We start from the raw sequence: 14,214 nt of genomic DNA on the forward strand, positions 1-14,214 counted from the left end.
ACCCCACCCCACCAGCGAGTGGCTGGGGTGGGGGCACAAGAAGCTGGGAAGGGACACAGCAAGGACAGCTGACCCCAATGGGCCAAAGAGATATCCCACACCATATGACGTCATGCTCAGCATATAAAACTGGTGGGCGGGGGGGAGAAAAATGAAGTGGGGGACGTTCAGAGTGACGGCATTTGTCTTCCCATGTAACAGTTATGCGTGATGGAGCCCTGCTTTCCTGGAGATGGCTGAACGCCTGCCTGCCCATGGGAAGGAGTGAATGAACCCCTTGTTTTGCTTTGCTTCCACGCGCAGCTTTGGCTTTACCTATTAAACTGTCTTTATCTCAACCCACGAGTTTTCTCACTTTTACTCTTCCAATTCTCTCCCCCATCCCACTGCGGGGGAGTGAGCGAGCAGCTGGGTGGTGCTTGGTTGCTGGCTGGGGTTAAACCAAAACAAACGGGCAATGCTTTTAAAAGCAGGAAAGAAAAGTGCTGTGAAAAAGAAAATCAGAACCCTGTTGAGGTTAAGCTGTCAAACAGGACACTGGGGAGAGACGCCAAGAAGCAACATCAGTTGTCACACGTGACTTCTATTTCTGGTCAACAGTTTTTCCAGACTCAAAGTTTCATCCCCACTATCAGCACAGAAGAGGCTGCTGCTATGCAGGAGCACTCCTTTGCCACAGGGAAGCAGAAAAACAAACCCTGGCTTTGCCTTAGCACTTATTTATTTCTCTCGCTCTCCCGAAGATGTAATTAAGAAACTGTGCTGACAGCATCTTTTTTCACATTCTGTATCCATCTGATTCTCAAAAAAAAATACAGGATTTTAAGGCACCATCCAGGGTCAACAGCCTTCAACTGTGACCCAGAATACTACTACTACACCAATTTTGGACCTCTCCAGTGAGGAAAGAATGGACTGAAGTTGTATACTGTGGCAGTTTATTGCACAAAGCATTATTATTACAGTACGAATGCTCCCATTTATTGGACTGGAAATTTCTTGGATTGAAAAACTTAACCAAAGTTCAAAGCATGTTTCACTACATTCAGATGGCGTTCTACATGAACGTTTTTCCTCTGCTTACCATCAGTAACGTATTTCCTCTTCTCCCCAGCATCAGTAGTCATCTCAAACAGATCTCCATAAGCGCGTGCAAGTCTCCAAAGAAAGTCCACGTAGTTTTCATACTGAAAGCAGAGGACAGCTGAGTAATTAAACTGATCAGAATGTGACTTAAACAGTTTCCTTTCATAATGCTTAAAGCAGGTTCTAGGAACATGGCATATTTTGGCTATTTTGCATCCTTCTGTACTACTTTTAGTTTATGGGAGAACCAGATAACCAATGTTTCATGACCAAAGCGGAAGACAGCTTTTGGATATAGCCTGGGCTGACTAAAGAGGTTTTATTTAATAAATCAGTTTCAAAGTTCTTTTATTATAAAAAATGAAAAGGTAAACTAGAAAAGCAAAACAGATCCCCGAATGATGTGATATATACTTTCTTTAGGTATGCCATAAGCAACACACACTCACAATTAGCATCTCATCTACCTTCCTCAGTATTTCAATGTGTAAATTAAAATATAATCAGAACTATTGTTTGCCAAATCAGAAGAAGTTGATACACTGAATTAAGCACTGCACATCAAACCACTTGGAAATTTTAACAGGAGCTCCGTATGTGCACAGCAAAGTCCAGAGAAAAATCCACATGAAGTATACCAGAAAGGTAAAAGCAGGCTACAGGGTCATAGTTCCTCTTCTTGAGCGCGCTTGGTCTGGTTACTACTTAATTCCACAGGACTTTCTCACATAGACCATTCTAAAACCAGCAAAGTATCATTTACGCAGAAAAAAGCCCAAGATATTTCTTTGTCGCATGCAAGAACACACATATCAAACAAAGCCTCGGAGTTATTGTGCCTGGATGGAATGTAAAATAATAAAACTTCTATGCTCACCCAACATGAATATTGACACCACCTTGAAATATTTCTTTTTTACTGCATTTTAAAAATATGCATGAAATGTCATCTTCCATTCCTGTGTGCATTTTAATGCTTGTATTAAGGAAGTTCTCAAAAACAGTGCAAAGCACAAGCTAATAGCAACGTAATATTAAGTTTACCCATTAATACCTTGTCACCTTTCTCGATCAGCAGTCTGAAGCCCTCCTTTTTATCATCTTCTGAACCCTTGTGCAAATTGTCCACCTGCTGTAAAAGATTAAATAACTCTTCCTCTTCTGATTTCACAATGGTATCAGGTGATTTCATCCATCCCTTTTCTTCCTCAAACTCTCCTTCAGAATCAGTATGAGCTGTAAGATAACTAAAGAATTACAGAAAATAATAACCATCTTTTCTGAAAATATTGGTAAAGCATTGTTAAATTCAAATGCTAAAATTTTAGAGCACAATTTATTCCTATTGTCCAACATTAAAGGAATTTGTATTTGTGGTATCAAGTTTATTATTATTATTATTATATCTTTGTCTTCAAAAGGACAGCACAATCATATTCCAAACATAACAGGCAAATAATTATGCTGTCCTGCTGCCTAACATCACATTAAAAAAATGCAGATACATGTGTTTCTAATATGTATCTTTGTGTTTCAAATACAGAACACTTTAAATCATTAATGTGTATTAAGACACATTCTGTAACCTTGAATAGGCCTCTTCAACTATTTACCTCAATTTCCCTGTTTTCTGAAATAGGAATGAGCTTGCTAACCAAAATGTAACTGCCATAAGAATCACTTATACGATGTTTTGTTAAACACTTGTAAGATCTAAATATAAGCAATATCATCACTGTTATGAATTCCTTTAATTATTTCTTTTGAACATTCTGAAGGTCAGAATATCTGAAACTGGGAGAGAGCTTATATTAATTTATTATGCTTAGTGCACAATTACTCAGCACAAGGCAATCAAGGACAAAGAAATAATTAGGAAAGCCAAAAATGCCATGCAGAGATAAGCAGGTGGCCTTACTGTCCCAGGTGCTGAGCATATGTTAGTGTCCTCCAATTTCATATAGGAGCAGCCGAATGGCATTATTTTTAAAAAGTGCCTTTTGCTTCTGTACTAAGAATGGACAGAAAAGCACAATCTTCTGCATTTCCACCTTTGAAAATATTGTTCTGATGAGAAATAATAATGTGAATTATTAGCTGCCAGGTTCAGAGATTTTTTTAAATGGTAACTATGAGCAGGAAAAGCATGAGATGTACTATGCACATTAAGCAACTGAATAATTGAAGTACACCGTGACAGTCAAAATATACAAAATTTGTTTTTTTCCAGAAATATAACCAGTACAGAATGTTAGCAATATAAATGGAGGTTAATAATCATGGCTTTTAAATATTCTGTTTTCAATAAGGTGCTTTCAGAAGTGACCAGAACTAACACATGAGCAGATACAGCCTGTAAATGAACAACTGCTTATCAAGCTACAGACATGCTAGATGTGGCATGACAGTTTCACTGCAAAATTAACCCCGTAATATGGGGAAAAGGAGTCAAAAATACGTTTGGATAAAACAATACATACATAAACCACATGTACATGTTCGAACTGGAAAACAAAATAGAGCAGAGCAGAGATGGGAAACTTCATAGATTCCTAGAGATTTGTTTTACATAACCTTGATGATGCTGAAGTTGATGACACATCTTATGTTGTATCCTGCAGTCTCTATTTATAAGTCACCAAACATTTATTTTGGTTTTCTGAAGCATCTCTAAAACCACAACATCTTGGTTTTCCATAGTTATCTTGAAGTGGGTGCAGAGCTACATCATATATGGGCTGCATTTGTAAGAGCACTAATTTGACCAAAAATGCAAAGGATTCCGGGGGGTGAGTGGGGGTGGGCCAGGGGGCAGTCTTTTATCTCCAATACATAATCCTATGGTTTGAAATACATTTGGAAAGTACCTTTCCTCACATAGTTTGGGTACCACCACCACCCCCCACCCCCAGTTAAAAAGATAAATACACTGACGGTTTGTGCAATTACCGACCTAAAATATAATATAATATATAATATAATATAATAACCTAGATAATATATATAACCTAGATAATATAAAGTAGGAACAACTAAGCAGTAAAGGCAATTTCAAATTCCCATACAACCATAACACTCCTTAGTCACAGGAATTTGGACACTGCATCAAATGCTACCTAAGCAGGTAGATGTGAAAGTAGGGAATCAGTGTTTGGAAGTTGATGTTGATGTTGTAATTTTTCTCTTAGCTGCATAAACATCTGCTAAAATTTCTATAATCACTACTGTTCCAATGTTTGATAACAGACAAAAGTGATTATTGGAAAATGTGACTATGCTAGCAAAAATACAAAGGCCAAGCTTGGGCTGACAGCCAAGCCCTGTCACTCTAAACAAGCCTAGCAGAGATTTCCACCAGCACTGTATCAAAGTGTCATGGCCAAACATCAAATTCATATGACATCAGATTAAGTCACATGAGAATATTTGCTGAGAGACTCAAATGGAGAAAGTGTGAAGTAGGTCACTACCTAACAGATTATATCAACCCATAAGGAGCTAATTATAAAATATCATGGAAGAATAACCTTTTAAGGTCAGACCATACTGCATCAAGCCCTTCTTCATCCCACCTCTCCTACAGAAACATGATCTCCAGGCCACATCTGAGCTGAGAAACAGCAGAGGGGACAGGTCATTTCTTCCCCTCTCACCTCCACTGTCCTGGGAAATTCTCTCCTACCTCCTCTACTTATCTGCTTTATGAATCCTCAAAGAATCTAAATGTGAAGCAGACCATCTTAAAACTTGGTAAGAATACCATAAATTTCAATACACTTGTTGATTGCATGCTTAAAAGAAGGCAAAACAATACCTATAAAACAACCTGTGGGAAGGGGAAAACACAACAGTAAACATCTTCTCTCAGTGTAAGGCAATGCCTGTTATTACTCAGGGCTGCAACAAACCATACAACCCCGTGCCTCCTGATGCAGATGAGAAGACGCTGAGCTACATTAAGGGCCAGCAGTTTCTACACAACCAACAGAGGAGAATGCCATTCTCAGATGAAAGAAACAAAATCTCTAAGATCTTCTCCTAGTTTGGTTTGAAGTGAATATTGTTTTCATGGGAAGACCAGAAATTAAGTGTCCAAGAGAGTGCAAACAATTGCTAGTGCTTAAGATTGGGCATGCTAGTTACCCCTGAGATGCATCAGCATCCCTCTAATTTTTTCCTTTCTTTCCTCAGAAAAGTAACTTCACAGTGCCTTCAGAGGGTCCTCTCTTCCTTGTCTCTTCTCCTTTGGCTCCAGAGCTGACATTGCTGCCTCCCAGCATTTTCCACAGGAAAAGCACCAAGGTGACAGCCAAGGTCTTCACGGCTTGTGATGAGTTCCCACCTCACTAGTCACGCACCTCAGGCAAACTGCTGCACTGCTCAGGAGTCATGGGGGTAAAATGACAGCAAGGTAATATAATCAAGTATAACACACTAAATCTCACTTCAAACACTGTGACAAACTAGGCACAAAGAATGTTTTTCTGTTTTGTTTCTGATGACATTCACTTTCTTACTAGCTCTCTGTTTGATCCTCATCATAGCTGAAATGTTTTAAGCATGAAAACAACATGCTAAGAAGGCAATACAGACTTCTAGAAAATAAACAGCTAGGATTTTTCCTAACAACTTGGGTAAGCTCTATTTTACTAATTTGAACTGAAGCCAGTTTTACTACCAGATAGGAAGTCCTTCCAGCTACTTAAGGACAAAATAATAGTGTAACAGATATTACTGATACAGAACTATGATAAGAGCCTGATAACTGACTTCAACAAAGCAGCTAGAAGGCTTATACATCTACTTATTCTAGAAAAGCATATTATGAAGAGCAATGCTATAAAAAACAATCAGTACTAACACAAACAGAAATGGAGGTTCTTTTTAACAGAGTTTAAAAACTCCAAGGGTCTAAAGGGTTGGTGACACTAATCCAAAAGGGAAATTAACAAAAAATGAGGAAGTCATTATGGTTTGTTTTACAAATATTTCATATAACAGCACTGACAACTGCAATTTTACCTGTTGCTTTCCTGCAAGAGGTTTTATCAGATGATAAACAGAAAAGTGAGTATTTACATGTGATAAACACATTGACCAATATGTGAGAAAATGGAAGAACTTTAGATATGTCTACAGTCAGTGCCAATTTGTTTTCACCTTTATTACCAAGATATTTTATTCAAAAGAGAAAAACAGTGGTGAGAATGTGAGGAGCAATGATCAACCAACAGGATTCAGTTGGATCACAAAGGACTGCTCAAAGTTCAAAGAACAAATGGAAACTGTGCTGCAGACTCACCACAATGTGGTTAAACTGGTCAGTAAATCCAGGCACCCAGTCCTACATTAAGAAAAAAAGGAGCTATGTAGTATAAAACACCACTGTGGTACAAACTCAATTTGCTGGTTCAAAAACTGTGTTGGGTTGCCTGAAAATTGGCAGACACTGGGCCTAACCAGGTAGCATCTGTTCACAACACTTCAGCTTTCAGACAGATCAAATATTATCTGTTGTCTCCCTGCCAACTCAAAAAAACCACAAGCTGACACAAACACCGTCTCATTCACTAGAGCTAATTCGATAGAGAGGTGATTATATGTCACAGACTGATCTGGATCAAACTTGCTCTGAATGACCAGGCAGAGTGCATACCCATCAGTAACGACAAGCAGCCTTCAAGGAAAAGTTTGACAAACCAGATTCTTAGCTCAACTGAGAGTTGCACTGAAAACAAATGGGCAGCAAAAATAAATGAAGAAATGCAGAAGTGATAAGTGAAGTGACACGCAGGCAGCAGGCAATGGAAATTTTCCTCCTGCTGAATATTTAAACTATTTCAAGGAAAAATTATAAATAAAACATCTGTAGAAAAAGGATTTACTGTGATGAATCCTTCTGGTGACTGATGCCAAATGTCATTTGAAAAGCTTGGGTGCCAGGCCAGCTGAAGACCAGCGCCAGACATGACACTGATGTCAATGGTTCATCACTGCTGTATCAGGGAGGAAACAGCTTTAAAACCATAAAGAGGAGAATTAGGTGACACTCTCCATCCCAGGTGATCATCTAGACACAATTTGTACTTGTAAATGAATGAGTGCTTGTTACACATTCTCAAAGGTTAAAGATTCAGGTTTTCCACTAGGAAATGATGGAAACTGAAACAAACTATTAAGAATAGAATGCAGAAAAGCACAGACTAGAAACTGTAGGCTCTTCAGCACTCAGTCAACGTCCCATCCATTCAGTGTACCTTCCATTCAGGCTACATGTTATTATCTAAAAAAATATATCTTATTTATTTAAATGCCTGTGGTTACTTTTCCACTTAAAGAAATATATAATTTTTGAAAGGCAAAATAGAAAGCTGCTCTTCCCAAGGTGTTGAATACCAACACTGACATTGAGAATATGACCACAGCAGATCTAAGCAGTGAGGACCATATCAGGCACTGCCAGCTTCAAATGTTTTATGGAAAAAACAGGTAGTATTAAGAAATTTTCTGGAAGAAGTTTATGAATCTGAACCCAATGTAGTCACCCAGAACAAGTCCATAAAACTCTTAAGATTACTTCATCTGTCAATTCCCAGCATCTACCCATTTGTCAGTTAAAACCAGAAGTGCCTAACACAAGCAAAATCCTGTCTTCTAGATCATGAAAATATTGCTGAGACAGTGAAACATGTTACATATAGTTTAGACAGAATACAGAAAATGAAAAAAATGTTTAATACATAATGAACAGAAAAATAGCTCTCTTGTGCACAAAATAGCAACCAAACGCATTACTGTGTGCGGAATTTACCACAGAAGAGAACAAAACAAGGCATTTGGTGTTATACCTACAGCACACAAAGTGGTGATGCACATTAACTGGAAAAAAATGTGTGTTGTTATTTCCTCTCGCAGCAAACTCTCATAGAACATGCACCACGGTCGTTAAAGTTACACAAGGCCTCAGAAAAAGCTATATACATTGCAACTGTACAGACGTTAGGATTAACCACCTGTTTCCATTTGTAATAGGAAGAAAAAAATGCAAAAATAAAATTACTTAAATGAAGCAAAGTTAAATTTAAAGAAGATATGCAAAACAAACACATCAAGTACAAGGTATTAGTAGGAAAAAAACCACCTCTCTTCAAAAGGGATTAAAAAATAGCATTGGAAAAGCACATACCCAAATGACTAACACTATCGATAACCTTGAATTATCTTCCTTTCTTCTGACTGTATAAAAATACTTGACAGAGAAGGCCTCTCTTAAGGACACATTCAAAGCTCTGGCACACTGTAATCACTCGTATTGGATCATCTCATCAGCTTCTTCGTCACACAGAAGAACTTGAACAGACAAGTTTCCTTGGCTGGTTCCCAAACAGCAACGCATCTCTCCTGACCAGAAAGTGGGATCTTCTCAAACACTAGGTGTGGAATAACCCCTGTATTGTGTCTGTAAACCTGATTATTCATAAAACGGTCCTTTAGCCTGATCTATGTCTCCAACTATTTTACATGTAACATAAAGGCCTCTGCAAACCAACTAACAGATAAAACAATCTGAGAAACTAATAGAACTTAAATGTTTCTATGAATTCTATGAATGAAGGGGGAATGTCTTCGAATACCCCTGCCAATACTGAATACTTAAAGAACTGGTTCATTATAGAACTGACAGGTCTTAAAATACAGTACCAAAATCTAAGACTTGTGAAGCATGTGGGCTTGGATGTAACACAACAAGAAATTCTGCCCACGGAAACTGAAAATAAATTTGGAAGAACTCTTCAAAAATACAGTTCTATTAATTACCATATGCAGCATGTTCTGTCTTCAGAATATTACAGTTAATTAATACCTCTTTAAAGAAAAAAAGTGACTTAAGATAGGTAATTTACAGACATAACGCTGCCTACACAGGTATGTACAACACACTGATGAGATGGTTTGAAAAACTCAGTTGCTATAAACATACCCTTATTAAATTGCATGTAAGTATCTAATCTGATTATATCAAAGCAAAGTTGCAATTACAGGATAGTAATGTCATCACCATTTTTACATTACTACTGGAGGATGTATTAGGTAACATATGAAAAGACAAAAATACAGCCCTTCTCCTGGACTCCAGGTACATCTGATCCTTCAGCATGTTCCTCAACTCATGCATATAAAAGATCCCATTAACCACAATGGGACTACAAGATGTGATCAAAACTAGGAACTTTCTACGTTACTGAGTCAGTACCCTAAATCCCTTACGATTACTTTTTAAGCCACCAGAAAGTGTATGTAACACCAAATCCACGTAAACGTACTGCCATTGGTACAGGTGTTGCATTCAGACATAGCTTTCATAGCATGCAATGCCTTTAGGCAGAACACTGTAATAACTCATCTTTAAGGCCCACAGAAGACAATTATCATGAAAAATTTGCACAAACTCTGTCAGTGACACAAGACAACTACCTTCTTACTAGAAGCACTTTTAAAATCACACCATAATTCTGAACTTTGCCTCTCATTGCATAGCTATGTAGCAATACTGCATCAGATGGTTATCAAATGCACCCTTAAAAATCTCTGTTATGCTTGGTGTTCAGCCAACTTCAGCTATAGTGCAGACTGAGAGATGGTCACCCAGTGTTTTTTCTGATCTAAAAATTACTAATCTGAATTTGGGTTTTTTCTTCCCCTGAATGTAGAGAAATATAAAATATACATAAAACTTTAAAAGGGCTCCCGTTTATAATACAAAGTTTCACACAGGTAATGAAGCAATTTGCACTGTATGTGTAGTGTAGGATATACAAAATATTATTGACTCACCCTCCTTCACTTTCGGCCTCCTCAGAGCTGGTAGTTTCTGCTGCACCGGAAGCTTTTCTCCGCTTCGTTGCTCTGTGTGATGGGCTAACTCTCTGAACATCTCTCTTCCTTTGAAGCTCACTTCGAACAAGCTCCTCAAGCTTTGGAATAGCTTCTTTCAGAAATTTCACCTCTCTCTTCAGTTCATCCACACTTACTAGCAAGCCATTCAATTTTTCCAGCATCTGCAGTTGCCTTCCATGTAAAACCATTACTACTCCTTGCTCAGCAGGAGCTTCATTTTGGAGGCCCACAGAATTAAGCCTGTTACCTACATCTAGGAACGCAGGTACGTGCACAGCTGCACCAGGTTTTCGGATCTTACGGTACCAAATCAGCATCAGGCTTATTCCAGCAGTCCCTGCCATTATGCCCAGTATCAGTGCTTTATTTTCGAAGGGAGACATTTCTGCACTCTCCTAAAACTGTGAAACAACAATAACAGTCAGAGCAAAAGATGTTTTTTCTGCTCTACCCAAACGACTCACTTTGCTTTTGAGTCACAAAAGTGCAAGGCTAGAATAGTGGCACATCCTGCGGACACAAAGTTAGCATACAACTCTAGCAGATTCTGCAACAACAGGCTATGTGCTATGACAGCAAAAACAAGTCGGCTGTTGGTTTGGAGGGGGGGCGATGAGGGGCACCCACTTCTGCATCGGCACGCGCGCAGGACCGCAGCCTTCGCTTTTAACCTTCTTGCGACTTCAGATCCCTTTGTTTTGTTTTAATGCGATAAACTCATACAACCGGATTTTCGGCAGGCGCAGAGCGGCGGAAGCCCAGCTGTCAGGCGGTGGGGCTCCCGCGCCGCGCCGCCCGCAGGGAGGGGTGTCCCGCTCCCCCCGCCGCCGCCCCGGGCCCGCCGGCCCCTCACCCCCGCCCCGGCAGGGGGCCGCCAGCCCCAGGCCCGCCACCGTCCCCCCGTTACGTACCGGCGGGCTGGCCCGGCGGCGGCGGGAGCGGGTCCGGCCCAGGCGCGGCGCGGCGCGGCCCCGCGGCTCTCCCGGCGCGGCGCGGCCCCGCGGCTCTCCCGCCGCGGCGCAGGGGGCGGCGATACCCGGATCGAGGGGGACGGGCCTCCGCCGCGGCCGCCGGCCGGGTGACGGCCCGCTGCCCCGGGGAGGAGGGCGCTGGGCCGGGCCAGGCCCGCCCCGTGGCCCCGGCGGCCCCGAGCGAGCGGGCGGGCGGAGCTCCGGCGTGGCCGAGGCCGGGACCTTCGGCCGAGAGGGCCGCGGCTGCGGGCTTCCCGCCGGGCGGTGCTGCGGGGGCGGCTGCTGCACCTACTGTAGGCAGCACCCGAGCGCGCTGCTTAGCTGAGAATTTACCCGGTTGCGCGCCTCCCTTCCGTCTGTTGGCCACTCGTTTTCACTAACCTAACCTTAGCTACTTCTAGGCCCTAGAGATACTGTACTTCCACTGCGTTCGTGGAGACCTGAAGCTGCAAAATCACGGAGAACCCCTGCCCGGCCGCCAGGAAGAGGCACCATCCTGGCACAAAAGTGTCGTTGCAATTCTGCCCCATCTAAGGGCCCAAAGCTGATTTCACCCAAGTCCGTTCTAGATTGCCCAAAGCCATGGAGCAACTTGAGTTTAACCGAGTGTGGGAGGCATTGCTCCTGTGCTCCGTATAAGACATCGCTTTTATCAATGATGCTCACAAGACCCTTCTTGCTCCTTTATGACGGTATGTATTTCTAGGCCTGCCTCTTGTTCCCAGCCTTGAATGGAAGAAGGGTCATCGCAGGCAACCTGCTGTGCCCATTTGTCTTCCTGAAGGCTTCTGGAGGGTGCCTGTGCACAACATCCTGCCAGAACCTAAAAGCGTAAAACTCATGTTCTTCAGCATGAGGGCTCAAGGAAACCGTTATGGAAACCACTGTGTCTGTGCAATGAAAGAAACTGCTCTTCAACAGCTGGAATCTTCCTCAGCCATATCACTCAGAAACAAAGTAACACAATGTAGTTCTTCAAAAACATACTAATTACCTTTAAAAATTGAACAAAGTGCTGTTCAAAAAAAAAAAGTACCTTAAACAGGTACCAGGAACTCAAGAATTTTCAGTCTTACTGCATATTAGCAAATTTAAATCAGTCTAATGTTTATCTTCAGACAAAGAATTCCTTTAAAATATCTACAGCTGCTAAGTAATTCTGCATTAAGAACCTGAGGATGAAACCAGCCTTACCGTGAGACCAAACTGCAACCTGAGAGGAAGGTAGAAATTTGTTAAGATGGAAAAATGAATACTGTTTCAGTTTCTACAGTTTTCCTAGTTACAGAGAAAAGTATAATCTGTTCATATGTTTGTAATTTGAGATTTTTAAACCAAGGATTGTAATTGCTTCAATTTTATTGAAACTTTACTAAAATAAAATTACTTTAAAGAACAAATTTCACTATAAGTAATTGTTTCAAGTTACATAATCCATTAGTGTTTTAAAATGGAACAGGACTACATGAATCTCCATGCTGAGATACCATGACATTTCCTCCACCCAGTAGTATGAACCTGTAGCTTAATTTCAGCCAATTTTGACAGAAGAAAGATGCCAAGGTACTGAAGTTCCAACAAGTTGCATGAAGGTCAGCAGCTCTGGGATAGTAAGACTCATTGAACACCCTGCCTCCCTCCACCCCTGGCCCCAAGCAGATGCTTGGGGATGAGCTCAGCACACCAGAGCGGCAACACTGGCGCACCTGCCTAGGGCACCAGCCTTCTTACAGCACTATTTGTGTAAGACCAGGCCATGTAGTTTAACTGATCTTTTGGGAAATTTTGAACTTGGACAGTATTCTTGTGTCATATTAGAAAAGTCAGCTTATTATTGAGCAATTGTGTTCTATGGGTGACAGAACCATTACATTTCCAGCAAGATGTAGCTTAATTTACTGGTGGTTTCATTTCTGTATGGAAGGCATTGGTATTTTATAACTGACATAAAATCCTTTAGCTGTAATTCTTCTGTAAATTTTCTTTTGTGGTATGCTGTTTTTTCTGAATGCCTGCCCCAACTAGAGATTAATCTGCTGCTTGTAACGAATACAGAAACTGTTAATGTGTTAGTAACACTTCATAGTTACTACTTCAGCAGTTGTCTTGTAAGTGTATAATCAAACCTTGTTAATAAATCACCAAATATTGTGAAAGCTTGAATACCTTTGACCAGACTTGCAACCAGCCTGCCAGAAATCCTACTGTTCTGTCAAGTTGTATTGAATTCTCCTGAATCTTTTGCTGTAAAAACAAACAAAATTATATCTTACCTCATAGGGAGGGGAAGCATTCACTGTCAGACTTGTCAATATTCTCTGCTGCTCTTGCCCTGAACAATTGTCCAGTGTCCTTAATGAAAAATTAATAAATTGGAGTTAAAAGGAGATGGGTAATAGCACACTGATCCCTTCTGTTTTCTTCAAATAAAGGTATACTGCTTAGTGTAGTTCCCAGAGGAGAACAGTTATTGTAGCTGCGCTGTCTTCATGTCTGTGCGTGTGCAAGTGTAACTGTACCTCTGCATCCTCTCCAGTATTTTTGAATCTTTGGCCATTCTCGGTCAAATTCAGCAGAGAAATTAACTTCTGACAAGTTTCTTTGAATTAGTTGATATTTTAAAGAAGAAAGCCCTGAATTAGTGCCCCTGCTATGGGGAAGATTGCTCTTGTTACCCAACTGAGAATCCACAAAGGAGAAGAGCATTTTGTGAGGATAGGAAAAGCTAAAGCAGAGCTTACATTTTATTAGATGTGAGGGAATTGAACTACAAGATATAACCTGATAGGAAACCTGGCATCATTCGTTCAACTGCACACACAGCCATCCGTTTATTTATTTAGTGTGTCAATAGGATCCAGTGCTGCAATTTCAGCTGATGGTCACTGATGCCATGGCATTTTTAAAAAAAAAAAAAGTGTACACACTGTTCCTGCTTCTTTGTGTTTGTCTCACAGAATCAAAGAATCACAGAATGATGGGGGTTGGAAGGGACCTCTGGAGATCATCTTGTCCAACCCCCCTGCTTGAGCAGTCACACCTAGGGCAGGGGGGACAGGAACACATCCAGGCAGGTTTTGAATGCCTCCAGGGAAGGAGACTCCACAGCCTTCACCAGGAAGCTCAAGGACATTATAAAACATAATTATGCAAGCTATGTTAATTTTTAGGCCAAGGTACATGATTCCATTTCCTTGATGTAAGAGATGAGAGTTGGCAGCCCAAAAGAGTTTGTGTGCATTGTGTTGACAACAATAGG

At 40.8% G+C, this 14,214-nt stretch overlaps 1 protein-coding gene across 2 annotated transcripts in view; it reads right to left on the minus strand.

Annotated features, from left to right (window-relative positions):
• Positions 1–11,088, minus strand: part of RMDN2 (regulator of microtubule dynamics 2) — a 48,770-nt gene extending 37,682 nt beyond the window's left edge. The window contains exons 1-4 of one of the 2 annotated variants that reach the window (XM_064445891.1): positions 10,896–11,088; positions 9,922–10,385; positions 2,141–2,333; positions 1,085–1,187 (exon numbers count right to left, since the gene is read on the minus strand). In XM_064445891.1, the coding sequence (XP_064301961.1) occupies positions 1,085–1,187; positions 2,141–2,333; positions 9,922–10,367 (742 nt within the window). In that variant the 5' untranslated portion in view covers positions 10,368–10,385; positions 10,896–11,088. Of the gene's footprint in view, positions 1–1,084; positions 1,188–2,140; positions 2,334–9,921; positions 10,836–10,895 lie in introns of those variants that run through there. The other variant, XM_064445892.1, reaches the window with a different exon arrangement.
• Positions 11,089–14,214: the final 3,126 nt, after the last annotated feature.

This window comes from Phalacrocorax carbo, chromosome 3 (genome assembly GCF_963921805.1).
Source record: "Phalacrocorax carbo chromosome 3, bPhaCar2.1, whole genome shotgun sequence".
Classification (NCBI taxonomy): Eukaryota; Metazoa; Chordata; class Aves; order Suliformes; family Phalacrocoracidae; genus Phalacrocorax; species Phalacrocorax carbo.